Here is a 27,670-nt window from a genome sequence, read left to right on the forward strand (position 1 = left end):
ACCTTAAAATACATTTATCAGTCACTCAAGAGAGGCTCTGAAATGACTGGTCGTGTTTTATCACTTGTTGCCTGAAGTAAGAATTTTCCCTGCAGCAAGCCACAGTAAAAATTGTCGTTACTAGTCAAATATGTCCCAGACATAACTTGAACTGATCCAAAAGTTTCTCTAAACCTATTATCACACCATGCTTAGCTAAGTATCCTAATTATATTTGCTCCACTACCACCACCTTTTTTTTTCATTCCTATTGTAATTTAAATATTATATAAACCCACTGAAAGTTATCTGTTGTCAGATCAGGGATAAATTATGTTAATCCTTTAGCATTCAGATTATTCTGTCAAATGTACAGTAATCCCTCGCCAAGTGGAGGCGCAATGGCCCAGTGGTTAGGGCAGCGGACTCACAGTTGTAGGATCGCGGTTTCGATTCCCAGACCGGGCGTTGTGAGTGTTTATTGAGCGAAAACACCTAAAAGCTCCATGAGGCTCCGGCAGGGGATGGTGGTGATCCCTGCTGTACTCTTTCACCACAACTTTCTCTCACTCTTACTTCCTGTTTCTGTTGTACCTGTATTTCAAAGGACCAGCCTTGTCACTCTCTGTGTCACGCTGAATATCCCCGAGAACTATGTTAAGGGTACACGTGTCTGTGGAGTGCTCAGCCACTTACACGTTAATTTCACGAGCAGGCTGTTCCGTTGATCGGATCAACCGGAACCCTCGTCGTTGTAACCGACGGAGTGCTTCCATCCAATCCCTCGCCATATCGTGGTTTATTATTTAAGCTTATGTCAATTCTTCTGTGGTGGTGTTTTTACATTTATAATAAAATAAATATATAAAAATCATTTAAAAAAATATATGCAGTGCAGTACAGTACTGTATCTACTTCACAAATTTTCACTTATCGCAGGGGGTTTGGAACATAACATCCACAATAGTCGAGGGATTACTGTAAAGCTTATTTATTCACTTTGTTTTGAATTAATCATGCACATTGTAAGGCAGGTGTGAGAAGTTAGATCTGGCTAATTTGAATGTAAAACAGGTAGAACATTTTGGCTGGATATGGCCAATGCTAAAGGGTTTAAGTCATGAAGGAATCTGCAGGGGAGACAATCTGAAGTGAATATCAATTTCTGAGAATTTTGTTTTTGATCCCGGTTGGGTATGCTTGCAGTTACCTACTTTATATATATATATATATATATTGTAGATCGGCTTCTGATTCTGTCTCACCTGATGAAGAGAAACCACCAACATGTTCTGAACAAATTCAACCACAAGATAGTCCTGGTGAAGATCTTCAACAGAATGAACAGGTTTTTGAACACTTATTAATATTGTTATTCTTATAGTAGCAGTAGAAGTAAGACTTTGACTTAATGTATTGCAGTATTTAGCTACCGTATATACTCGCGGATAGGTTGAACCCTTAGTTTGGGGTTGTCAAAGTTGGTATTTGCAGTTGATTCGCAGATAGGTTGCACTATAATCTGGGGAGTTATATGACCCTCTTCAATGTAAATATAACTAATATTGTTAAATATTATCAAATCTCTTTTACTTGTTTCAGTCATTTGACTGTGGCTATGCTGGAGCACTGCCTTTAGTTGAGCAAATCAACCCCAGGACTTATTCTTCATAAGCCTAGTACTTACTCTAGCAGTCTCTTTTGCCAAACCGCTAAGTTATGGGGACGTAAACACACCAGCATCGGTTGTCAAGCGATGGTGGGGGGACAAATACAGACACACAAACTACATATATACGACGGGCTTCTTTCAGTTTCCGTCTACCAAATCCACTCACAAGGCTTTGGTTGGCCCGAGGCTATAGTAGAAGACACTTGCCCAAGGTGCTACGCAGTAGGACTCACCTTTATTTCAAAACTTTGCTTACACATTTTAAAGCATTTTTGCAGATGTGACTTTATGAAAGTAGTCTAATTGATAAATCAACTCAACAAAAAAAAATGAATAAGTATGAATTTAACAAGAAAAATGTCTAGAATTAAGACTACTGATACGCCACTCTCTACTTCAGATCCTTGTGATGTTGAGTGGGTAGGTTGCACCCTCATTTTTATCAAAACTTTCGGTAAAAGAATGTGCGACCTATTCGTGAGTATATCCTTTTAGTTTCTGGGTTCTATTTCCACTTTGCTTTTCATAATTCCATGAATGGTAAAATAACCATCAGCCAAGTGCTGACGTTGATTTAATCAACCTGCCCACCAAAATATTGAGACCGTGCCAATATGGGAAATTATCATTATTAGGCTAATGAAATGCTGTGAGCTACAGAATCGTTAGCATGTAAGAGAAAATGCTTAGCAGCATTTATTCTGGCTCTTTACATTCTAAGTTCAAATTCTATCAAGGTCAACTTTGTCATTCGTTCTTTCAAGTTCGATATTATAAATACCAGTCAAGTTCTTGGATTGATGTAATTGATTTGTTCCCTCCCCTCAAAATTGCTGGCCTTATGTCAAAATTAGGTTGATGGCGTGGTGAAATTTATAGAGTAAGGGACAAAATTCTTTGTGGTGCTTAGTTCCATTTCCTTTTGATTTACTGTCAGGTAACTTTTGGCCAACCTTCATCATCGTCATCGTTTAACGTCCGTTTTCTATGCTGGCATGGGTTGGACGGTTTGACACTGAGGTCTGGAAAGCCAGGAGGCTGCACCAGGCTCCAATCTGATCTGGCAATGTTTCTACAGCTGGATGCCCTTCCTAACACTAATCACTCTGAGAGTGTAGTAGGTGCTTTTTACATGCCACTTTCGTAATTTCTTACAACTCACCTAATTTATCTCCCTTCGCAACTAGCTAATGATCTCATGTACACACAAAAACTTTTTTTTTTTTAGGAACCTCAAGAATTTTACACTCTAATTTATATCAGCCCTGGCGAAGAATCTGAAGATAATGACAATGAAAATTCAACATCCTCACTAACTCAAGAACCAGACAAGCAAGATTTGAAACGAGAAATAGAAACATCTTCAGAACCTTTACAAAAACCAGAGATAGAGGCCCAGTCAGAACCTTTACAAGAACCAGAGACAGAAACATATTCAGAAGTTTTACAGACTAATTTAAAAGAAATTAACAACAAACCAGTTTGTGACTTACCTAGAAAAGAAACGAATTTGATTGGATCAGATGCCTTAGTTCTACAATCTACCTGTTCCAAATTTTCTAATGATGAACAAATTGTAAACATCTCAGTTAAGAATTGTACAAAACCTTCCTACAGCAATAATTATAATCTTCAAAATGGTAAGTATTCTATTCTTTAAGCCTTTTTTGACATCTCATTCTATGAAACAAAATTGCCCCTTTTTTAAAGTATTCATATCTAAATAAAAACCTTCCATCATAATTTTAGATAAAAAAAAAAAAAAATTGTGTATGTGTTTGTTTGAAAAATTCTATATGTAATTTTATATGACTTCCTACTTTGGTAATTTGCAGATCTTAGCGTTGACCACAACTTCACCAGTGAATATAATATCTTTCAGTCATCTGATAGCAGCTCTGATTTTGAGTCAAATTATAATTTTGTGTGTCCACCAAGCTCAGATTCTGAACAAGTAAATATAAATTTACATGTTTCTTAATAAAAGCAAGCTTCTGTCTGTTTGTTTGTTTGTTGCTTTGTTATTTAACCCAAAGTCTATCTTTTTTTTTCCCTCAAACATAATATAAATATATGTAGGACTATATTAACTAATATACCCTTCCATTTTTTTTTAAGACCATAGGATGTGACTTGATAGAGATTTGGTTGCTATTTCTAACAAGTCAAGCAACCATGTAGCAGTTTTCTTTATGCATTCACTAGTGAATTTAATTAGTCCATCTAAAGCCAAAAGTGAGAATGATGTCACAGCCTCACTTAATGAAGTATCAATCTTTGTATTGATTTATCCATTTCTGGTTAGTGTGTAAAATCATACTCCAGCTGGGCTTTTCTTTTATCTGGATAATAGAATGTCACAAGTCTGCTTTGTTTTTTATCATAAAACAACATTCAGAGCTATTAGAGATGATGATGTAGTCTGCAATTATGTCTCACTGCATAGTGTAGCCATGATTAAAGTGGTTGCTTCAAAACCATATAGTTTAGGGTTTGTTCCTAATTTGTGGACACTTGGCTAATATGTATAGCTGCAGGTTAACCCTTTCGTTACCAACCCGGCTGAAACCGGCTCTGACTCTGTAGTACAAATGTCTTGTTTTCATAAGTTTTGAATTAGAATCTTCTACAAAACCTTAGTCACAATTTATGTTCCTAACACTAGCTTAATGATAACTAAGTTATTTTACTAAATACTTTGTTATATTTAAAGTAATTGAGAGAAATACACAGCATCTCAAAATAAATACGGTAATGAAAGGGTTAAATGAAATTTGGTAGACAGAAACAAGAAGCCTGTCAGAGATGTGTGTGTATATTCCTCTTGTCTTGACATGTGCACATTGATTGTAAACAAAAAGTCATCATTCACACAATTATCTTTGGTTTACAATCCTTGATGAAAGCATATCCAAGCTATTCAGTGTTCCATAGACTAGGAGAAGTATTACATTGCTCAGAAAACGGTAAAGATTTGTGTCAGGAAGAGCATCCTGCTATAGATACATCTACCTCAAGATTTTGTATGGAAAAGTGGGCACATTAAAACAATGATGATGATTGATGCGGAGATAGATTGATAAATTAATGTTTGTTGCAAACGGAGAGACAGTTTAGTGTAATATCTGTAGTCATCTCTGATAATTACAAAAATATGTTGTTGAGATATTTTGATGCCACATGTAACACCAATACTTTCAGTAATATCTTTTAGAGTATCATTTGTGATTGGCAAAATGCATCAAGACATTGGTGCAAAGCAGTAGTAGCAAAAACCTGATAAAGCTTAGCATAGCACTTGTCATATTTGGGGCAACATAGAAAACAATTCTTTCATAGCCATGAATAAGTGGAGCAGAGAATAACTATTTATAACTTTTCACTATGAGTATTTGAAACTTATGTCTTGTTTACAATTTCTACAGATATTTTATTGTGGTAATCTTTTCAACGATGATCCAAACTATGTTTGCGATAATAAACAGCCAGAGAAAGAGATCAATGCTTTTAATAGTAAATCATTCAGGAATGAGGTAAGAATAAAATTTTTCACATTGATTATTAATTAATGTAACAAACTTATTTTCATCTCTTACTTCCCATATTACATTGCATAGACTGAACAAAGCACTCATTAGCATTGAGGATTGGCAGAAACAGTAGAGCATCCAACAAAATGTCTTGTGGTATTTGTTCTGGCTCTCTATATTGTGAGTTCAAATCCCACTGGGGTCAGCTTTGCCTGTCATCCTTTTTGAGTTGATAAAATAAAGTACCAGTCAAGTCCTAGGTTCAGTTATATGAACTAATGCCCTCCCACAAATTTCAGACCTTGTACCAAGTATCTTATTGTAGCACCTGTCTATGATTTTGTTACATACACAATACTTCTTAGAAGTGGGAGCTTTTTCCTCTTTTCTTTCTCTGTTCTTTCCTATCATGCATATCTCATGGTAACCTTGCTAGTGCTGCTGACATGAAAAAAGTACCCAGTACACTCTGTCAAGTGGCTAGCATTAGGAAGAAACCATGCTAGAGATGACATTGGAACTCAACACAGCCCAGTAGCACACTGGTTCTCTGTCAAATCATCCCATCCATGCCAAAATGGAAAGCGGGCATTAAGTGATGATGATGATGATAACAACATAATAATGCTAGTAATAGGATACAAACTGTTAACTCACTTCAACTATCACACTACTGTGACTAATCACACAACTTCATACTAAACTATATAAAATACTGCAGGAAATTTTAATTTCTAGGAAATATTATTAAATATATCAGCCGAAATGTTATATTAACAGCAAGAAAGATGAGGACAAATATCCGTCAATTGTAAATAATGTACACAATTCCTCATCTCTTAAATATAGAACTTAATTATTTTTTTAAATAAACTATTTATTTTATCTTCCACAGGATATATCCACCATATCTACACCTGAAATGACAACATGAATGAAAAAACTTTTGTTCATAAAAAATTTAAAAGGTTATTTTTTTATTCATCCCATATATACAGACACACATACAAAAAAAAGAAACAGTAATTATAATTGAAAAATTTAACAACTTGATTACTTCCAAAAAGCTGCTAACTTTTTATCAAAAGAGTTTTTGCAGATATTTTTTTATTGTGTGTTTCAAACCAGTTTTGAGGTCAGGATCTTTAGCTACTAATCTCCGGGTTGTCAAATTGTGTATAGATCCAAATGCTATTGCAATTACTGTACAGGCAAGACAAATCACATTATAAGGCATGCTAAAGTCTGGAGTTGGCAGTGAGAGCAGCAAGTTTTCAGTATGAATCCTCACAAGAAGCTGATCAGAATCAGCTGATTCTCTGAAACTAAACAAAATTTTTTATTATTTCATAACATATATACAATTGAATTTCTTTCTTTGAAAATTATTTATTTCATCCAACATAAAATATTAGTAACTTATTTTATTTAAAGATAAGGAAATAATTTTATTCTCAAACGCAGGATAATGCTAATATAGCATTAACAGGATAAACTACCCATATTTTGCAGGAAAATGTGTTGGCGGCCAGCCAACACATTATTTTTATTATTTACTCTCTATATTCAGTATGTTATCCCTACCACTTAATTATATTTCCTTCATGCAGAAGACACCCCTAGGAAATTTTCCCCAATCTTTACTAGTTTCAGTTTGCCTAATTAAACTAAAAAAAAAATAGTATGGGCTCTGTCCATTCTCTTCTGAGTGGTTATTGGTAAAAGTCAATTGCTTGAAACATCCTACCAAGCAAGTATAGGAAAAAAAGGAGAAAAAAATTTCAACTTTACATATTAAAGATTTTATATTGTATCAACAGCTTTATAAATGAAAATAATTTCAATTAGGGTTTACCTGTCAATTAGAACAGAGGATTGTTGTCGAGGAGAAGTGTAGTTTCTAGCCACAGGAAGAATTGCAGAAATCACAGCGGAATTGATATAAAAACCATGATTGGCATCAGGAGGATATTCTGTCCATTTCAGGAAGGCACGGTCAAAATCAAAAGAAAGTGAGCTCACAGAATTTGGTGGGAGTTCAACAACTATTTCTAAAGTGTAAGGCTGCACTCTGTCTTTTCCTTGTATATAGTTTATAGCAACTGGGAATAAAACGAATGATATATATTACTAATGAAAAGATTAATTCTAAATGTTTACATCTCAATACAGAAACTATGCTTAATCAGTTTATTACATATGTTAATTAGCAATGATTTTTAAAAGATTAGGGTAAAATTAACCAAAAGTGAGACCTCAATTAAGAGAATATCTTCAATTATGTAAAGCTGCGTGCCACATTAAATTACCAAATATTTTTTTTAATTTTTAACCATCTGTCATGCGTTGCAATATTCCAAAATACATTTTCTTGCAATAAGCTACCACTTAAATGTTTTTAACACTGTTTTCTCTTCTAATTTTTATTAAACATGTTTTCTTTCTCTCTTCATTATAATTCAAGTTACTTTTGATTAAACTCTTTTTTTTTTTTTGTGTATTTTTTTTTCATTCCATTCACCATTTAAATCAAAAACTATTTTTTGACAACTTGTATCTACAACAGAGATTTATTACTGAAGAGTGTTTTAACTTATACATGAAATAATTTGAATTCATTAAAGTGGTACGGGTAACTTGAATACATTTGACTCTACTGCCAGGAGTTTGTGAACATTAAGTATTGACTACTGTTATTTTAACTCATGGAATTTTTTTTTACTCAACATCAGAAAACAAGATTATGCCATTATTTGAAATTACTGTCATTTACATATGCAATTAGCAGGTCAATTTTACATAGATTTCATCCTAAATTGTTTAGCGTTTTGAAAAGTTATGGAAATAGCCAGAACCAGCAGTATGTGTTTAACAATTGGACAAATGGAGGTTGAAAATATCAACAAAAGACATTTCATCACATGAGATCTGAAACAATGACATTTCAAAACTTAAATAAAAATATTTTAATAAATAAATAAAATGTTTTGAGTATTTTTAGAACATCGTCTATGGAAGTATTGAACAGTTGACTGATTAAGATAGAGGAACATTATCAGGGTGGCTTTTCTTATATCTGAGCTGCTGTCCAGAATATTCCAATAATGTATAATTATCAAGTTTCTTTTTAATTGTGACTCTATAAATCCTAGATCTTAAAATAACTTGAAATTACAGATTTAATTTATACAATTCCATTACTATTATATTCTTCATTTCTATGTTTTGCTCAGAGATTATAAAGTTATTTGAAGTGTGAAAGAGGAAATAAATGGATAATATTGTGGCAGTTAATTCAGAATTTAAATGAAATAGAAAAGATTTTCATAGTGAGCTTGTATACACTGCAAGTTATGTATTGAATAACAATGATTTTCACCAGCAACATTTCAGAAAAACTAAATTTACTGTAACAGGGATGAAGCTAATTAAGACACAGGATGGTAACAGGACAGAATATCAAGGGTGCCAATTAGTGGCTTTATTTTGAAATGAAACCTTGAATATCAATGATTAATGGTTGGAAGAGGTCTCACATGAGATAGAAGAATATTTCATGGCAAAGTTCATACAAAGCAAAGCTTGAGCAATTCAGGATAAAAGTACCTTTCGGTCATGAAATGAAAAGCAAATTTCTTTGATTGCAAATTTGGTGGAAAATGAAAATTAAGCTTTTAAAAAAGTTAGTAGAATCATTTTTATGAATATGAAACAACAAACTAATACCAAAGTTTATGATTATTATGGTGTTGGTAATATTAAATTAGTAATTTATTTATCTCGAAAGTAACCGCTACTTGTCACTACATTAAATGAAGCAATACATTTAGCTATTTAGAAAACCTATCCTTTTGTGTGAACAATGAATTTTTTCAAACATCATCATCATTTAACATCTGTTGTCCATGCTGACATGGGTTGGACTGTTTGACCGGGCTGGCATGCTGGGAGGCTGCACCAGACTCCAGTCTGATTTGGCATGGTTTTCTATGGCTGGGTACCCTTCCTAACACCAAATGCTCTGAGAGTGTAACAGGTGCTTTTACATGCCACCGGCATGGGAGCCAATTTGCATGACCCCGGTATCTGCCATAACTTCTATTTTGCTCAGCTTGATGGGTCTTCTTCTCAAGCATGACATAATGCCAAAGGTCTTGGTCATTGCCTCTGTGAGGCCCAACTCTCGAAAGGAAACAACTAACCTAATAAAAAATATTATTTTATAAGAATAATTTTTCATCATTTGAATTTCAAAAGTGCAAAGAAAATACTAGAATAAATATAATTTAATTATATTTCAGCTGAATTAAATAGAAAGAAAATCATACTCACTTGGTCGAATAGTAATTTCATTTTAACTGACTAGTAATTCAATACTTACTTGGCTGAATAGTAGTTTCAGCACTAATTATTTTGACAGAATTAAAGTAAACCCTCATGAACCATGGTATCGATTGTAGGTAAATTACTTTTAATTTTTCAGGTAGCTTATTGTATAAATGACAAATTATGCCACCATTTTCTAAGCCATAACCTACAAACAAAACAATAAAATCAGCATTAAATGGTTGACAAATTATGATAATTTAGTATAGCTTTTATCAAATTAGAATATATTTTTTTTAATATTTTGCTAGTTTGTAGCAAGAATCAAAAAATCAAATTTTATGTAAGATAGTTCTCCATACTGACCAAAAGAGGAAAAAATATTTTTTTCTTAACCATCTCATTACTGTATTTATTTTGAGATGCCCTGTGTTTCTTTCACAAAGAATTTAGTAAAATAACTTAGTTATCATTCAGCTAGTGTTGGGAACATACATTGTGATGAAGGTTTGGTGGAAGATTTTAATTCAAAACTTATGAAAACAAGACATTTGTACTCAAAACCAGAGCCAGTTTCAGCCAGGTTGGTAACGAAAGGGTTAAATCTATAAAAATAAACATGTATAAATTATATTTTCTGACAAGTTTTATTTTCCAAAATTTATAAAGATGAAGTTTTTTATATTTTTCTTATTTTTTTCTGCGGCTAACTGCTATAGTTTAATTCTGAAAAGCAGATTCCATGTCAAAAGATACAAATCTTTTTATTTTTGGCAGTGTTGTAGTCAACCCTTTATATACAAGGAACAACAGACAGAAACAAATGCAGAAGTATATTTTAACTTAAATGGAATTATATTGTTCCTGATTTAAGTGATCAAGTATCACAACTTATGGATAATTAATATTTTAATTAGAATCTTGTTAGTTAACTTTTAACTGTAATAATACTGTTATGTTATAGCAATAAATTGATTATATAAAAGTACAAATGCCAAATAATTATCGTAAAAGTGGCTTTGATGTCAACCAGACAGATAAATTTTTAAAGTTTGTACTAATATAAAGAAATTCCAATTAACCTGATTGTAAAACCATTCCTCAGCACAGCAAATGTACAATAGCCGAAGAAGTAAAATGGTGCACAGAAACATTTAGGACAATCACAGACACCACATTTATTAAACACAAAGAAACAACACTGGTGTCCAAAGAACGTACTAGATCCATCACAAACGGTGTCATTCATACCTTAGCCCCCACTTTTTCCACAACAAAGGAAAGAAAATAGTGCTCTTCACACTATCCCAGGTTGCTCAGACCACTTACAGAATGAAATAGAAATGTTCAAATTACAGACAATATTAAAAAGAGAACAGTTTGTTGCTGCAACAAGCTCCAACCCACAACCTTTGGTTATTCAAATACTCAGAGACCTACATCATCATTTTAAGATTGCCTTTCACATTCAATCAAAACAAACAAAAAGATCACACATGCAAAAACAGAGATAGTATCAATAGTCTTGTTAGCTCCAAAGACCGTACTAGGATACATGTCTCTAAAGATAAGAGCAGAAGAACAGAAACTGTTGTGCTCCAACTAAATCTGCCTGTACTGTGACCACCAATAGAAATTAGTGATACAAAAACAGATAAGACAGTGAAGAAAAGCCTAGACTGTCACATCGCATGTCAGCATGCAGTGTGATTCTCAACTAAGCAAAGGAATGATGAAGATTTTCCTTATTTTTCTTCCCCCACTTCTAAAAAAGTTGAAAACTCTTCTTTTTTAAATACACTCACCTGTTATATATTGGTGAACATACAGTGGTGGAGGTACAATAGAAGTATATTTTGGCTGCTGGACATAGTTGAGACCAATATTAAAGAAATTGCCATTTCTGGTATGCTTGCCAACACTATAAACTCCATAAGAGAAATTTTCTTCTTTCAAGGTGAAACTTGTCATTTCATCAGGTTCTGGAGACAAGTGACATTGATAGTCAGAATCCTATAAAAATAAAGAACAACAACAATACTATTAACATGTTACTGATTTTTACTGAAACCGACAAGCAGTCACTGCATCCCAAAAAATAAGTTTCTTTATGAGAATCAGAAAATCTGCAAAGCAAATTACCCTACACACATGTAGGATGAAGCACTCACCTTACACACACACACACATTCTGTCTGATTACCTTATCTAGAAGCTATCACTACACCTAATTTCCTGTTTTTGTGCTGTGTACTCCTTTTGTCATCAATACAAAGTCTCTGCAGATTTGAACTTGCTGACATTTTTACCAGGAACTCTCTTGAAGTGGCCAACTCTCCTCTTGTTACCTTTATTGTGTCTAAGCCAAGTAGGCATCTGCTTAAGTTTTCCAAACCTTCTATCTGTCCTCCAAAGTTAAACAGTAATTCTCTTCCTCTTCACTCTAACTAATCATTTCGAGCATGGCTGTAGCCAGTACCGCCAGACTAGCCTTCATGCAGGTGGCACGTAAAAGCACCCACTGCACTTTCGGAGTGGTTGGCGTTAGGAAGGGCATCCGGCTGTAGAAACTCTGCCAGATCAGATTGGAGCCTGGTGCAGCCATCTGGTTCGCCAGTCCTCAGTCAAATCATCCAACCCATGCTAGCATGGAAAGCAGACGTTAAAGGATGATGATGATATATATATATATATATATATATATATATACACACTGTGCTTGAGGAGACCTATTGAGTCAAGTACATCAACATCAAAAAAATCAAATGGAAATTGTAGTTGTGATACCTGTGCCAGTGGCATGTAAAAAGCACCATCCGAATGTGGCCGATGCCAGCGCTGCCTGGCACGTAAAAAAGCACTCACTACACTCACGTAGTGGTTGGCGTTAGGAAGGGCATCCAGCTGTAGAAACACTGCCAGATCAGACTGGAGCCTGGTGCAGTCTCTTGGCTTCCCAGACCCCGGTTGAACCATCCAACCCATGCTAGCATGGAAAACGGACGTTAAACGATGATGATGATTAACCCCTAGCAATAAAAGAAGTCATAATCAACAACTTGATATTAATGTTTCCATATAGTTATATTTAAGTTCCCAACAGTCCATTCTGTTTTACAAATATGTCTATGTATTTTTAAGGATAACATGAAAGACCTTTCCATTTCACAAAGTTTTGAATTGAAAATAAAGAAAAAAATATTAAAAGTATAACATGTTTCAAATAAGGTTTATTTTTCTTGTTTTTATTCTATACTGACCTGTACACAATCTGCATCAATATAAATATTGCTGTGTGAAGCAAGGGGGCATTGGTTTCTTAGTGACCGTCCAAAAAGTTTTCTTAATGACCAATCTGATTGTAAAAGAAAGAATATAACTTTACTAACTTTACAAAACATTAAGATTATCAATAATTTATTTTGAAATAGAAAAATTATAAGCAAATCAAACTAGTAATAAATGAACAGCTGAAATTTTTAGAGAAAATTTCTGTAACTGTAGAAATAGAGAAAGAAGTTAAATGCCATATTAGATACTATAGAATAGTTTGAGTGTGTATACTAGATATACAAAAGTCCGGTATATATATAGATATATATAATAGTTTGATGCTTCCCATTTCTATATTAAAATTTTGGCAAGCCTTTCAAAAAAAATATAATCATTAATAATACACAAAAGTTAAACTAGCTTTCTACATAGATTACAGTAACTATATCCCTTAAAGCTATCATAGCTAAATATCATATAACGCCTACACATGGTAAAAGCATTATATCAGACGATATCCTGATCTACACTACGGCATCTTCATGTTCTTTACTCGTCTGATTCCCCTGTTCTCATCACCTAGTAGTATATGAGTGATGAAATGATGTCAGTGCATTGTTTGGTTCATGAGAAATTATAATGAAATTATTCACAGCACAAAGAGATTTAATTGGCAAGAAATATTTGCAGACTGTAAAAGAAAGATTCAAATTTTTTTCGTAAATCAACACATAACTATATTTCAAAACATTGATTTTGAAGCTCAAGTCTTGGAGTAACAAAGTGAGAAATATTTCTATGCAATGAGACACATAAGCTTGAAGGGTAATCTCAATGTTTAGAAGTCAATTACAATTATATCCTAATGTCATATTATTGATGACATGCCATGTGAATATAGACTAGACTTTATTATGAAATCAACAAACAGTTACTGAATTATGCCATAAACTTTTTTTCACAAGTTATAAATAAAAATGTTCCTCTAATAAACATTAAGACGCATGGCTCGGAGGTTAGCATATTGGGCTTACAATAGTGAGGTTGTGAGTTTGATTCCCAGACTGGGCTGTCTGTTGTGTTCTTGAGCAAGACACTTTATTTCATATTGCTCCAGTTCACTCAGCTGTAGAAATGAGTTGTGATGTCACTGGTACCAAGCTGTATTGGCATTTACTTTTAGCTTGGACAACATCGGTGGCATGAAGAAGGGGAGGGTGGTATGCATGGGTAACTGGTGGTCTTCCATAAATACTTTTGCCCTCAGACTTGTGCCTCGGAGGGAAACTTTCTAGGTGCAATTCCATGGTCATTCATGACTGAAGCGAATGTTTATCTTTTACCCAATCAACATTAAGATGTTAAATTTTATATGATAATCTTTTCTAATTTCAGTTTGTGACATTGATTAATTCCATAATTCTTCATATTTCCCAAGATTTTATACTATATTGTACTTATTAAAATATTAGTACTAGAAAGAACAAAATGATAAGCATACATACTTTTATAACCATTGTTTTTCATAGTGGGGTCAAATATAACAGATAATGATTGAGTGAGTTCAACAGATGGATTCACACAAGATTCATCCTGAAATAGAAAAAAATAGTTTAGTTTGTTCATTCATTCATTTTACATTCCATGCTAAGCAGTACTCATGTCAAAATTTAATTGAAAATGTAGGTTTACACAAAAAAATATTGCAGGAGTGACTGTAAGGTAAGAAGCTTGCTTCCCAACCACATGGCTCCAATATCAGTCCTATTGCATAGCACCTTGGGCAAGTGTCTTCTACTACAGCCTCAAGCCAACCAAAGCCTTGAGTGGATTTGATAGACAGAAACTGAAAGAAGTCCATCATATATATATATATACTTTTATGTATATATATCTATTTATGATTGTATTTGTCACCCCATTACTGCTTGACAACCAATGTTGGTGTGTTTACATCCCTGTAACTTAGGGGTTCAGCAGGAGAGATCAATAGAATAAGTACTAGGCTTATTTATTCAACTAAAAATTCAAGGCAGTGCCCCAGCATGGCTGCAGTCTAATGACTGAAACAAGTACAAGATAGAAGAAACTATTAGAGATAAATACTTACACGGCAAACAGATCTCAAATGAACACTTAAAGAATGATAAGCAGTATCATATAACTTCATTGCATTAAAAAGAGATGCGAGTCCCACCTGGAAAACATAGAAATAAATAAGATGAATCACTGAAAAGATACCATGTTATACTAAATTCCATAAATATATAAACTGTAAATATGCTTATTTAAAGTTTGAACTTTAATACAGGGAAAAGAAGGGTAATCATAAATTCATTTAACCGTTTTGAAATATTGATTTATTGTTATATGAATGTGTTCCAGTATGAGGAGTTTTAACAATAAGACAGACAGAGATAAATAATCTGTGATGAGAACAATATTTTCATACACCAGTTGAAATATCTTGATATTTTAACAGAAGTCTCAAGCACCATCCGTTCGTGGCCATTGCCAGCCTCGCCTGGCCCCCGCGCCGGTGGCATGTAAAAGCACCATCCGTTCGTGGCCGTTGCCAGCCTCGCCTGGCCCCCGTGCCGGTGGCATGTAAAAGCACCATCCGTTCGTGGCCGTTGCCAGCCTCGCCTGGCCCCCGTGCCGGTGGCATGTAAAAGCACCATCCGTTCGTGGCCGTTTGCCAGCTCCGTCTGGCACCTGTGTGGGTGGCACATAAAAAGCACTCACTACACTCGCGGAGTGGTTGGCGTTAGGAAGGGCATCCAGCCATAGAAACACTGCCAGATCAGACTGGGCCTGATGCAGCCTTCTGGCTTCACAGACCCCAGTTGAACCATCCAACCCATGCTAGCATGGAAAGCGGATGCTAAATGATGATGATGATGATGTTAAGTTAAATTTGTTTGTATATAAATGCATGTGTGTGATCATTAGCCTCCAAAGTCATGTTGGCATGGATTGGACTGGTCTGCTCACCTAGATGAATAAGGGAACCTTATTTAGCTTATGTTTTATTTTGGCTACCAAATCAGATTGGAACTTGATGCAGCTACCCCGGTTTTCAGTCAAACTGTCCAACCCATGCCAGCAAGGAAAGCGAACGTTAAATGATGATGATGATTTCTACATCTGGATGCCCTTCCTAATGACATCTTCAACATCACTAAAGGCTCCTCATCATCTCACACTTTATAGAATGTCCTGAGTGTGTTTTTTGTGACACCAGCATTAAAGAGGTAGTCATATCCTCATCACCACTAAAGGGAACTTACAACCCCATTCTGTTGCTCTTTTATAGAGTGAGAAGCAACAATGGTAATGGGATGAGTTATAGCAGTACCCAGTATTCTGAGATACTAAATGCAATATAACAAAGATGATAGGAAAGCAATTTAGAGGTCATTGTGACCCAGAGGGGAGAGAGCGATGAAAGAGGTATCACAGAGGCCTAGAAGATATGAAAAAGAAAAAAATAAATAAAGGTAAGCTGGCAGACAGAGCAACATGGAGTGATGAAAGCAGTACAGGAAGGGAAAGTAAATGTATAGTGAACTGGGCACAAGTAATGCAATGTAACCATCCACACATAGGCAACAAGAGGGATCAGAAGAGTTGAGTGATAGGTCAGTGATATAGTGAATGAAAAGTAGGTGGGCCTATACCAGATAGCTACATACAAGAATGATGGGGAAAGAACAGAACAGAACCACTGCTATCCTCAATTACACTAGAACATTGTACAGTGAGAATTGAGAAGAGGAAGGAGTAATTAAGAAATGAATAACAGGGATATTGGTGCAGGGAGCATAAGCAAGAGAGATCATGACATGGGTGACAATCTATGGGCAATAGATGAGTGACAGCAATGTGTGATGTGAAGCACAAGAGAGTGAGAAGCGAGTAATGAGAGGCTATCAAAGAGAGCAATGGTGTAGACTAGACAGTAGGCAGACACACATGCATGTGTGTGTGTGTGCATATGTATTTCTTATGAAGGCATGTGACCTGGTAGTTAGGTTGTGCATATAACTATTGAATCAGATGGTGCCTGTCCTTGAATAAAGGATTTCATTTCACACTATTCCAGTAAACTCAGCTGAAAATGAGCAGCACCTGTGGGTCAACTCGGCAATGGACTGGTATCTCATTCAATGAGGCAGTCTTGTACTCCCAGCCTAAATGCTTTGAAAATCTGGATAAGCTCCATGAGCCTGTAAATTAAGGCAGGCATTTTATATGTATTTCTTGTTTATATAGGAATAGCTATGTGATAAAGAAGTTCACTTTACAACTACATGATTTCAAGTTCAATCCTACCTTATGGTATCCTTGAACAAATTTTTTTTCTACTATAGCCACGAGTGAATCAATGTCTTGTGGCTAAAATTTGGGAAATGAAAACTGTACTGAAACTTGTCTTCTGTGCATGTGTGAGTGTAAGAGAGAGAGAGTATGCGTTTGTCCCCATGCCTTTGTATTGACACTATTTGGGCAATAATGAAGTTTATTTATGCTCCACATAGATTATATCCAACAGCAGAGTAGTGTCATCATGTAAAGATCAATGGAATAAAATACCTTAAAAAACAGATAATGTATGCCATCAAGAAGAGTATGTAACTATAGAATACTCCTTCAAAAAGTCTCTTCCAGTTCATGCCAGCTTGGAAAAATAGACATAAAAACAATGATGATGTGTAAATATACTAACCTTTGAATCACATGGAAGGAGCTTTTTCCAAGGTGTGAGATTCTCTGTACAAACAACTTCCCTTGGCAAAGCTGAATAACGCAGTAGTTTTACATCTTTAGCAAAGCCTTCTCCTTGCAAACCATGTGGTCGAAAAGACCAGTTGGGATTGACAGTAGATTTTGCATCCATAAAATTAAGAGACGCACAAAAGAGACCAGAGAGGGCATTTACAAGCTCTGCCCAACTAACTTTAACACTAGATAAAAAACAGAAAATTGGAAACCTCATTTAGTACAAACAAAATATGTTTGTTTATTTACAATAACATTAACATCCGTTCATATCAATTTATTATAACTAGGCATTAGGATAATTTATAAATATATAAGAAAGGAACAGAACTGATTTAATCAACCCTGGCTTATCACTGCTACTTACAATGACTAAAGCTGAAGTCAATCTTAAAAGAGACTTGAACACAGAACAGTGACATTACTCTAACTTATTTCATTCAATTGTCTGCTCTTTTCATTATTTTTCATCTCATCTAAATTAATTTCTTACTTAGACAAAAGACCAGAAGTAAACCAAGAGAGTAACAAGTTAATGTGATGTGACATTCATGCCTTCTTCAAGAATGCTAACAATATAAGTGAAGTAAATTGCCTTCAATCAAAAATCAAATATATCCTATGAATTTGGCATACCAAAAGTAAACACCTGTTCAGTGATACTTGCTACACCACTGAGCTTTAATTTCAACACACGAACACACAGATTTAAAGAAGGGATATAATCAATTGTATCAGTCTCAATGTATTACATACTAGTTGAGATACCTGGTAATAAATAAGATGCCTGTTTATAGCCATGAAACATTTTTCGTCAAATTTTGACATTTTTCAAAAATTTAAATCTATATTAATGGGTAGGACCAATTTGATGAAAAAATGAACAGAGTCTGGTAACAAATCCATCTCATTGTCATTTTTGTGCATGTGCGTAAAATTACGAAATTTTACGCTTTGGGGCAAATTTCGTTAAATTGATGTCGCAATGGCTAGTGTGCAAAATGCCTACATTTTGCTTGAGAAATAAAATGTTCTAACCTAATCAAACCTGAAATGCTGGGGAATTAAAACAAATTGAAATGATATGTTTTAACAAATCACAACAAATTGCATTGAAATGAAGAATTAGCAAATGCTAAATAGATTACCATTAATAAGCTGTCTGTTTATACCCATGAAACATTTTTCGTCAAATTTCGGCATTTTTCATTAAATTGATGTCATGATAGCTAGTGCGAAAAATGCTGAAATTTTATGAATTTTGAAAATTTGATGCTGATTAAAAATCGATTTTTTTAAAATTCCAAGTGCATAAGCCCCACGCACGTGTCAAGTTTTATCAAGATCTGTTGGATAGTCTTGGAGGAGTTAAAGTAACAAACACACAAACTTGCCATTTATTATTATAGATTTACTTAATAATCCACACAGATGAATTAGCATTAATATCTTACAATGACTCAATGCCACAAAGAGGATGTAGTTTACAACTGGTTCTTATTTTAGTAATGCCAGCAAGCCAAAAAGACAAAGTTGAATATGGCAAATTTAAACCTCAAAAACATTCTTTTCATCATTTACCATTTCTGCCATTCTACTGGTTTCTATTAATTAATATCAGCACCTAAGAATTTTTTATGAATTTAGCTTATAAATTTTAGATCTTCATTTCTTAAACACAGTATAAGATGTTTTTAAGGAACAATAATAATTATTAACTACCTTTTAACTGAAGGCAAAAACCAAACCCAAAGCTCTGCTCCTGGTGGTGCATCATGGATTGGATAGCCCCATTTATCATGTCTCCATATTCCTTGTGTTAGAGACAAATGTAACTCTTGAACATCATGTGCAGATACAATGTCTCCTAAAGATTTGGGAAACAACCGATACTGATTGACTGAAACAAAGAAAATTAAAAATGGTTTTACTTAACTGGTTAACATGAACAACAATACGATTAATTATCACATTATGAGCATATAAAGAAACATGTCTTTCACATATACTATCATCCTCATTTTTACTGCAGATTCTTTTCAATGTTGGTATCAGTTGGACAAAATATCTCAAGGTAGTATTATATGACGAGATACCCCTCTTAACCAACCCTAATTTACTTTCAAGGAAGGTACTTTGTACTTTATTCTACGTTTTTGCACATTGAACAAGTATTGGACATTTTGTTCCCATGGGACACAAACCATCTCAATGCTGGTTAAAGCGATAGCAATGCAAAAACACATGTAAACAAATGCACACACACATGCATACATATATGATAGGTTTTCCATCGGTTGCCCTCTACTGTTTTCACAAACAAGACATTGGTCAGACTGAGCTCAATATCAAAGAAAATTACTTAAAGTGCAATGCAGTAGGATCAAACCAAAACCACATGGTTATAGTGTTAACAGCCAAAGACATAGGTATGGTGTAATTAAAAAGCTCACTTCCCAACCACATGAAATATTACCTTGTATGGTAACAGATGGTTGTTGGTGACATGAAGGGCATCCAACTACAAAAAAAATTTGCATTAATGAATTCCAATTGATCCATGCAAGCATGGAAAAGTGGACCATCAAATGATACAGTCACTAGACTGCAGTCATGCTAGGAGTACTGACTTCAAGAGTATAGTTAATCATACAGAATCCAGAACTATGTGATTGAGAAGCAACTTCTTGACCACACAGCCATGCCTGTATCTATATGTATGTAGGATGTTTATGATCATCATTAGTTTATATCTGCTTTTTATGCTGGTATGAATTGGAAAGGTTGTCATACTGGTAGTCAGCATATATTCAGAGGTGCTGCTCACCTAAATGGGCCAGAGGGTTTCTATGGTTGGAAACTCTTCCCAACACCAACCACTTTACAGAGTACTGAGTGCATCTTTTCATGACATTCACCATAAGAGAAGTTGTCATACTTGTGCTAAAACCAAAGATTCTTCTAAAACCCACACTTTACAAATTGTACTGAATGTGTTTTGCCAGGCACCAGCACAAAAGAGTAGCTATGTTCTTGACAAGATTAAAAAGATTCTCTCAACTCCATATCTCTGCTTACTTGCTAACCATTTTACAGAGTGAGAGGCACGAGTGACAAATGTATGAATGATTATGACAGATGATAAAAGAATTATATGATAGAAGGATGAGTGATAAATGCACTCATTATTCCAAAACATGTACATACATTCAAAGTAATGTAATCAAGAGAACACAGCAACAACAGAAGACAATATGAGTCAGAAGATAGAGCAATAACAGAGCATGCATAGTGAAAAGGAGCAAAAGCATGATGGCAGAGTGAAACAGGCTTATTATGACTGGCAGTGCAGAAAGATATAGTGAAGGTAGAGTGTACTGGACACAATATAGTTTCTTATACAGACTTCAAAATGAAGTGGAGAGGTTTAGTGAGGATGGTAGCAGAGGACTGAAAGTAGGTAGGTTCTGTGCCAATGAATAGCACAAATGATAAAGGAGCAAATAGTAGAGATAAAGGTGACAGAAAAAGAACGATAGGTAGCTGACAGGGTGTCAATGTGTGGGGAAGGCAGTAGACTTGGCAGTATTTTAGCATATACACCCACAATCCCAAACATAAATATGCATGTATATATATTAAAGTTTCTTGGTCTACAACACTACTACCACCTCTATGACTTTCTGATTTGCCATGTTTGCACTGCTGGTTGAGTTTTTCTGCAGTTGGGTCTTTCCAATACTGTAAATTACTTGTCAATATAGTCCCATGTCATCTCTGTGAGATGCAACATCTTGAGGTTGTCTTCACCACTTCACTCCAAGTCTGCATGTGTGTCATAAATATACAGAGATATTTATATACACACAAAATTATACCAAGAAACATAGGTAATTTTGTTTTAATTTATCGTGATACATTAACATGATTTATATTTATTGAAAAAGCAACCAGCTGAGCTCTTTAAAGACTGGTTACAAATGAGATAATAAAAATTAACAGCACAGAGCCAGTATATTGGTAAAAACCTGTACCCTGTAAAAGAATCAATAATTTGACACATAATTATATCAAAACAGGAACAGCATATGAAACTAATTAATTGCTTAATGTTACATGAAACAACTATAACTACAGTCAACTTAGTATATTAAAAATATATTTACTATTCACAAAATTAGGCATTTAGCTTTAAGAAATATGTATCTGATATTTTATAATAGTTTTAGCTGTCCTGTTGATTATTTATTTTCACACTCCAGCAGCAGCACTTTCCTTTCCATGATCTAAATGCTACTTAAGCTCTGAAAGAATTTAAAGGCTCATACTTGGCGCCAGAATCACTTTATCCATCATCATCATTTAATGTCTGTTTTCTATACTGGCATAGGTTGGACATTTTGATAGGAGCTGGCCAGCTGGATAGCTGCTCAGGTTCCAACTGGCTATTTTGGTATGATTTTTACAGCTGGATGCCTTTCCTATTTGCCAATGACTTCAAAGAGTGCACTGGGTAATTTCTACATGGAACTGGCATAGGTGCTTTTATGTGGCACCAGCACAGGAGCTTTTATGCAGCACCAGCATGGGAGCTTTTAAGTGACATCGGTATGGGAGATTTTACAAGACAATGGCATGGTCACTGTTATGTGACACCAGCATGGGTGCTTTTGCATGGTACCAGCACAGGTGGTTTTACATGACACTAGCACAGATGCTTTTCACATGACACTAGCACCTGCAAGCTCTCTAGACAAGGATCTCTCAGCTGAGAGAGGGACATAGAAGACATGCCTGTATGTATACATAGCTACAGTTTTTATCTTGATGTCTTCTCAAGCACAGCACACTGCCAGCAGTCTTAGTCACTAAAACAGAAAAGTTGAAGGCTGTCCATGGGATTCAGACTTACAATTTTAGTGTATTCATTGGTGAAATTACCATGTGATCCGGACCTATTCCTACGAGTTAAGTACTCTGAAGGACACTGAATTAGGTGTAGCGCTCAAGTCCACAGCAAAACATCTGTAGTGCAATTGAACTTAAAATCAATGAGCTGATAGCCCAATACCACATCCGTTTAGCCTTTTCGCTTCTTGATGTTGAATATAACATGTCATCCAGTTTAACACCAATCAACTGGTCTTTAGACACTTTGATCAGAGCTCTCTGTTGCAAGAATTCAGACATCCCACCAACATTACTCCATTTCTTCCCAATCATAATATTTCTCTTTTTGGTTTTTTTCGTGCATCTTTCCTCTGCTGCCAAATTTATATTAAAAATTTTAATGAGGTATTACATAAAGTAATACCTAACAAGAAAAATGAATTGAAAATAAAACTTAAGACTATACATTGCTATGTTAAGTAAATCTATAAATGAACTTTTAAAAGTCCCCTGAGCTCACAGTCTTTACACCTTACTTTCTATTCAATATCTATTTTCATTGCATAAATGCAACACATTTTTCTCAGAATTACATTACCATGGAACTTCTATTTTATAATAATCACTTTTTTTCCAGAATCTATATTAACCATATTAATTCCACAACACTCCACATAAACTCATTAATTATTCAGGCTGATTACTTTCCTAACATAATACCAAATACAAAATTCACTCAGTCCTGTGTTAGAAAAGTATAATATGCACATCCATGCACATCATTGTCATACATCCACTTCCTCATGGTGGCATGGGGCTAGACAGGCTTTCTGAGGCAGTGTTTCAGTCAGATGCCCTTCTAACTAATCCTTACAACATGCAGTGATGTAGTGTACTTATTATAAAATCAAAATACACAGTTCAAAGATATTTGCCATTCATTAGTACAAAGGGAAATATGAGAATGAATATAGAAGTGAGATGCATAAGGATATTGTATTTGCAGTTACCAAGTAGAATGGTGTATATAAATGGTAAAAAAAAATTTTTTGGTGAAGAAATTTTCTTGTACCTGGTGTGTGAGTTTCAACGATGGTAATATTTGGTCATTCCAAGCAAAGAGCCTTGTAAACAGTGTTGGTCGATTGAGGGGATTTTGGGGGGGGGGGGGTGAATTAAAATGTGTTAAGGCTCTATGCTTGGAATGACCAAATATAACCACCATCGGAACTCACACACCAGGTACAAGAAAAATTTCTTCACCAAAAAAAAATTTTCTCACCATTTATATACACCATTCTACTTTGTAACTGCAAATACAATATCCTTATGCATCTCACTTCTATATTCATTCTCATATTTCCCTTTGTATTTCATATCTTCTCTACAATAATTAATACTCAAACATTTTCTCACACCGTCTCTGATGAAGGGATATATAAAATATCCCGGAAACAGCAGTAAGACCTTTTCTTGATAAATGTTATGAAATCTATTTACTGCCCTGGTTTTTTTATATCTCATTCTGTCAATTTGCATGCACGCATACATGGTAATTGTTCAGCTGTATGTATATATATATATATATATATATATATATAATCCTGAGGCGAATATTTACGGTATTCTTTTTTTTTCTTACTCCAGAGATATCTAAATCTGAAACACTAAACTTAATTTTGAAGTATACCAAAGCATACATGATTCGGTGATGAGGTTATAATAAAACCACATGCCAAGACTTGTCTCCCGTACTTGCAAAATAATTACTGTTATTAATCATTGACTAAAGTTGTTTTTTCATTACTACATAATCAATTTCCAGTTGGCCTTTTTCCATACAATTTGCATTAGTCCCTATGACCCTTTTCAGGACCTCATATATATATATATATCGGAGATGTACTTGCATAGCAAGTACTGTCAGTGAACAGGTCGCGGTCTTAAAGCGACGAAAATATTTTGACAAATTAAACTTAAATGTTGAAGTGAATCGAACGGCTTTTGTGTTTCTTAAATGTCTTACAAACACCTTTCACACTGCAATTGTATATATATATATATATATATATATATGAGACTAATATATATATATATGAGACTAATATATATATATATATCTATATATATATGAGACTAATATATATATATATATAATATATATATGAGACTAATATATATATTATATCTATATATATATGAGACTAAGACTATATATATATATATATATATATATATGAGACTAATATATATATATATTATATAAAATGAGACTAATATATATATATATATATATATATATATATATGAGACTAATATATATATATATATATAAATGAGACTAATTATATATTATATATTATATATATATATATATGAGACTAATATATATATATATATATTATATATATATATATATATATATATGAGACTAATATATATATATATATATATATGAGACTAATATATATATATATATATAATATATATATATATATATATATATAATATATATATATGAGACTAATATATATATGAGACTAATATATATATATATATGAGACTAATATATATATATATATATATGAGACTAATATATATATATATATATATATATATATATATATATATATATATATATATATATATATAGGCGCAGGAGTGGCTGTGTGGTTAAGTAGCTTGCTAACCAACCACATTGTTCCGGGTTCAGTCCCACTGCGTGGCATCTTGGGCAAGTGTCTTCTGCTATAGTCCCGGGCCGACCAATGCCTTGTGAGTGGATTTGGTAGACGGAAACTGAAAGAAGCCTGTCGTATATATGTATATATATATATGTGTGTGTGTGTGTGTGTTTGTGCTTGTCCCCCTAGCATTGCTTGACAACCGATGCTGGTGTGTTTATGTCCCCGCTACTTAGCGGTTCGGCAAAAGAGACCGATAGAATAAGTACTAAAGGCGGTGCTCCAGCATGGCCGCAGTCAAAATGACTGAAACAAGTAAAAGAGTAAAGAGTAAAGAGTATATATATATATATATATATATAGACTAATATATATATATATTATATTATATGACTAATATATATATATATATATATATATGAGACTAATAATATATATATATATATATATATATGAGACTATATATATATATATATATATATATATATATATATATATATATATATATATTTATGAGACTAAAAGTCCGAAATTAAAAAGAAAAATATGGCTTGATACAAAACCAATTTGTAATTTATTTGAAAAAGAATCCCATGAGCTCTGATCTACGATAATTCTAGGGAAACATTTTCTTAGATTTCCACCGATGTTTGTAAACGTTTGATTTGCTATTATCATTGTTTAAACATCAAATTAAACACGTCAAGTAATTTTTTTTTTAATGTAAGAAATCGTTATTATTATTATTATTGATTATATATATAGCTATCGATGTGTAGTCTCTTTATAAAGCCGGAAAACATTAGATAATATGCCGGCTGCAAACGCATCACATAAATATAACAATTACAGCAGTGATCCGCCGCCGCAGGAGTATATATGTATATATAACAATTCGGTAATTTCTTAATTATTTTACCAATTGACTAGAAAATGAAGCAATCTTTCGTCTCTAGTAGACCTTTCCGTCGATTTCCGTTAAAAAAATTTTTTTTTTACATATGGGCTTGCGGGAACTTTTGAAGTAATGAGAGCGAAAGAGACTAAGAGAAAGCGATTGTATGACGAGGGAAGTTCTTTTGAAGTTACCGTGCATGTGAAGCATTGATGTGTGTGTTATGTAAAAAAAAAAAATTTTTTACGGAAATCGACGGAAAGGTCTACTAGAGACGAAAGATCGCCAGTTAATTCGGTAATTTCTTATTTATTTTACCAATTGACTAGAAAATGAAAACATTATGCTTCGTGAGTGATATATCATTGAGGAAACGAATTGATCTTTTGACTAGGTTTACAAGGCCAATTTTTATAGACGGATGACTACGTAAATTGCTTCTGAATTGTAATTTACAACAGTGAATGATGAAAGCAGTTAATTAAATGCATAAATTCCAACGCTCTTTAATTTAACGGAATAACAGAAATGCAAAAACAAATGGTATAATATAGTATAATATATACTCACATTCGCTTTTATTCCGAATGTCTACATCCCAACGAGTAATAAATTGGAAATGAAAATATACATGACCACTAGGTAATGTTTTTATAAAGAGTTCTTCGGAAAATTTGTCTTCTGCAGCAGTTACTGCAGTAATAATAAATAATAAGCAAGTAAGTGAAAGGCAGACGACATTATGTCGACAGACATCCATGTCTAAGCAACTAATCGGAACAAATACTATATATATGATAAGGAGTGAATACGAATGCAATTTTTTTTTTTCAAAATATACTGAGCTAAAATCTGTTCCTTATACTGATAACAATTAATATTGAAAAAAATTATCTTTATTTTATATATGTGAAAAAAGGCGTTTTAATAACAAATTATAATTTTAAACACACACATATGTGTGTGTGTGTGTACCGGCCAGTTTTATTACACTGGTACAGAAATTACGATATATATATAAATTGGAAATGAAAATATACATGACCACTAGGTAATGTTTTTATAAAGAGTTCTTCGAAAAATTTGTCTTCTGCAGCAGTTACTGCAGTAATAATAAATAATAAGCAAGTAAGTGAAAGGCAGACGATACAGAGAGAGAGAGAGAACGGGAGGAAAGATGATTGTTCAGCAGCAAATAATGAGAGAAGGAGGTAGGGACGACAAATAATTGGCGGTCCGATTCATTTTAGTAATATTTAATCAAATTTAAGATAATTTGCAGATTATATGAATTGTTAGGGATTAGGGTTAATGTTGACATTACCCGGAAACGAAATCGAAAAAAAAAAAAATAGCGCAACGGGTGTAGGAAACGAATATGAAAACAAAAATTCCGGGGAAAGCGGCGGGGGTGGAGAGGTCTTCGGAAAATTCACGAATTTCGATGTTTTTCCCTCATAACTTTTAGGAGAATGTTTCTTTTTTTTTATGAAATTTTATATAAATACCTTTCAAACGGTATAGATTACGATTATAAAGAAATTTGTGGAGAAAATCTTTTCCTTGTGGGGGGGGGGGGAGACTTCGGAAAATTCACAAGATCCGATGTTTTTCCCTTGTAACTTTGAGGAAAATGGAT

The 27,670-nt window shown here is 33.8% G+C and overlaps 2 protein-coding genes across 2 annotated transcripts in view; one reads left to right on the forward strand and one right to left on the reverse strand.

Annotated features, from left to right (window-relative positions):
• LOC115211143 overlaps positions 1 to 7,633 on the forward strand; it is a 37,280-nt gene extending 29,647 nt beyond the window's left edge. Inside the window, exons 7-11 of the mRNA XM_036511096.1 lie at positions 1,222 to 1,327; positions 2,880 to 3,291; positions 3,487 to 3,605; positions 5,077 to 5,184; positions 6,077 to 7,633. Coding sequence (XP_036366989.1) covers positions 1,222 to 1,327; positions 2,880 to 3,291; positions 3,487 to 3,605; positions 5,077 to 5,184; positions 6,077 to 6,115 — 784 coding nt within the window. The 3' untranslated portion in view covers positions 6,116 to 7,633. The remainder of the gene's footprint in view (positions 1 to 1,221; positions 1,328 to 2,879; positions 3,292 to 3,486; positions 3,606 to 5,076; positions 5,185 to 6,076) is intronic.
• Positions 6,235 to 26,820, reverse strand: LOC115211135 (GPI transamidase component PIG-T). Its single transcript, XM_029780085.2, has 10 exons — positions 26,602 to 26,820; positions 19,285 to 19,462; positions 17,510 to 17,747; positions 14,891 to 14,977; positions 14,286 to 14,373; positions 12,768 to 12,862; positions 11,313 to 11,520; positions 9,563 to 9,715; positions 7,037 to 7,283; positions 6,235 to 6,506 (listed from the first exon to the last, which is right to left on the reverse strand). Exons 1-10 carry the CDS (start codon positions 26,789 to 26,791, stop codon positions 6,263 to 6,265), a joined length of 1,728 nt encoding a protein of 575 aa, XP_029635945.1. The 5' UTR covers positions 26,792 to 26,820; the 3' UTR covers positions 6,235 to 6,262.
• Between the last annotated feature and the right edge of the window lie 850 nt (positions 26,821 to 27,670).

The sequence above is a fragment of the Octopus sinensis genome, linkage group LG1, assembly GCF_006345805.1.
Source record: "Octopus sinensis linkage group LG1, ASM634580v1, whole genome shotgun sequence".
In the NCBI taxonomy this organism is placed as follows: Eukaryota; Metazoa; Mollusca; class Cephalopoda; order Octopoda; family Octopodidae; genus Octopus; species Octopus sinensis.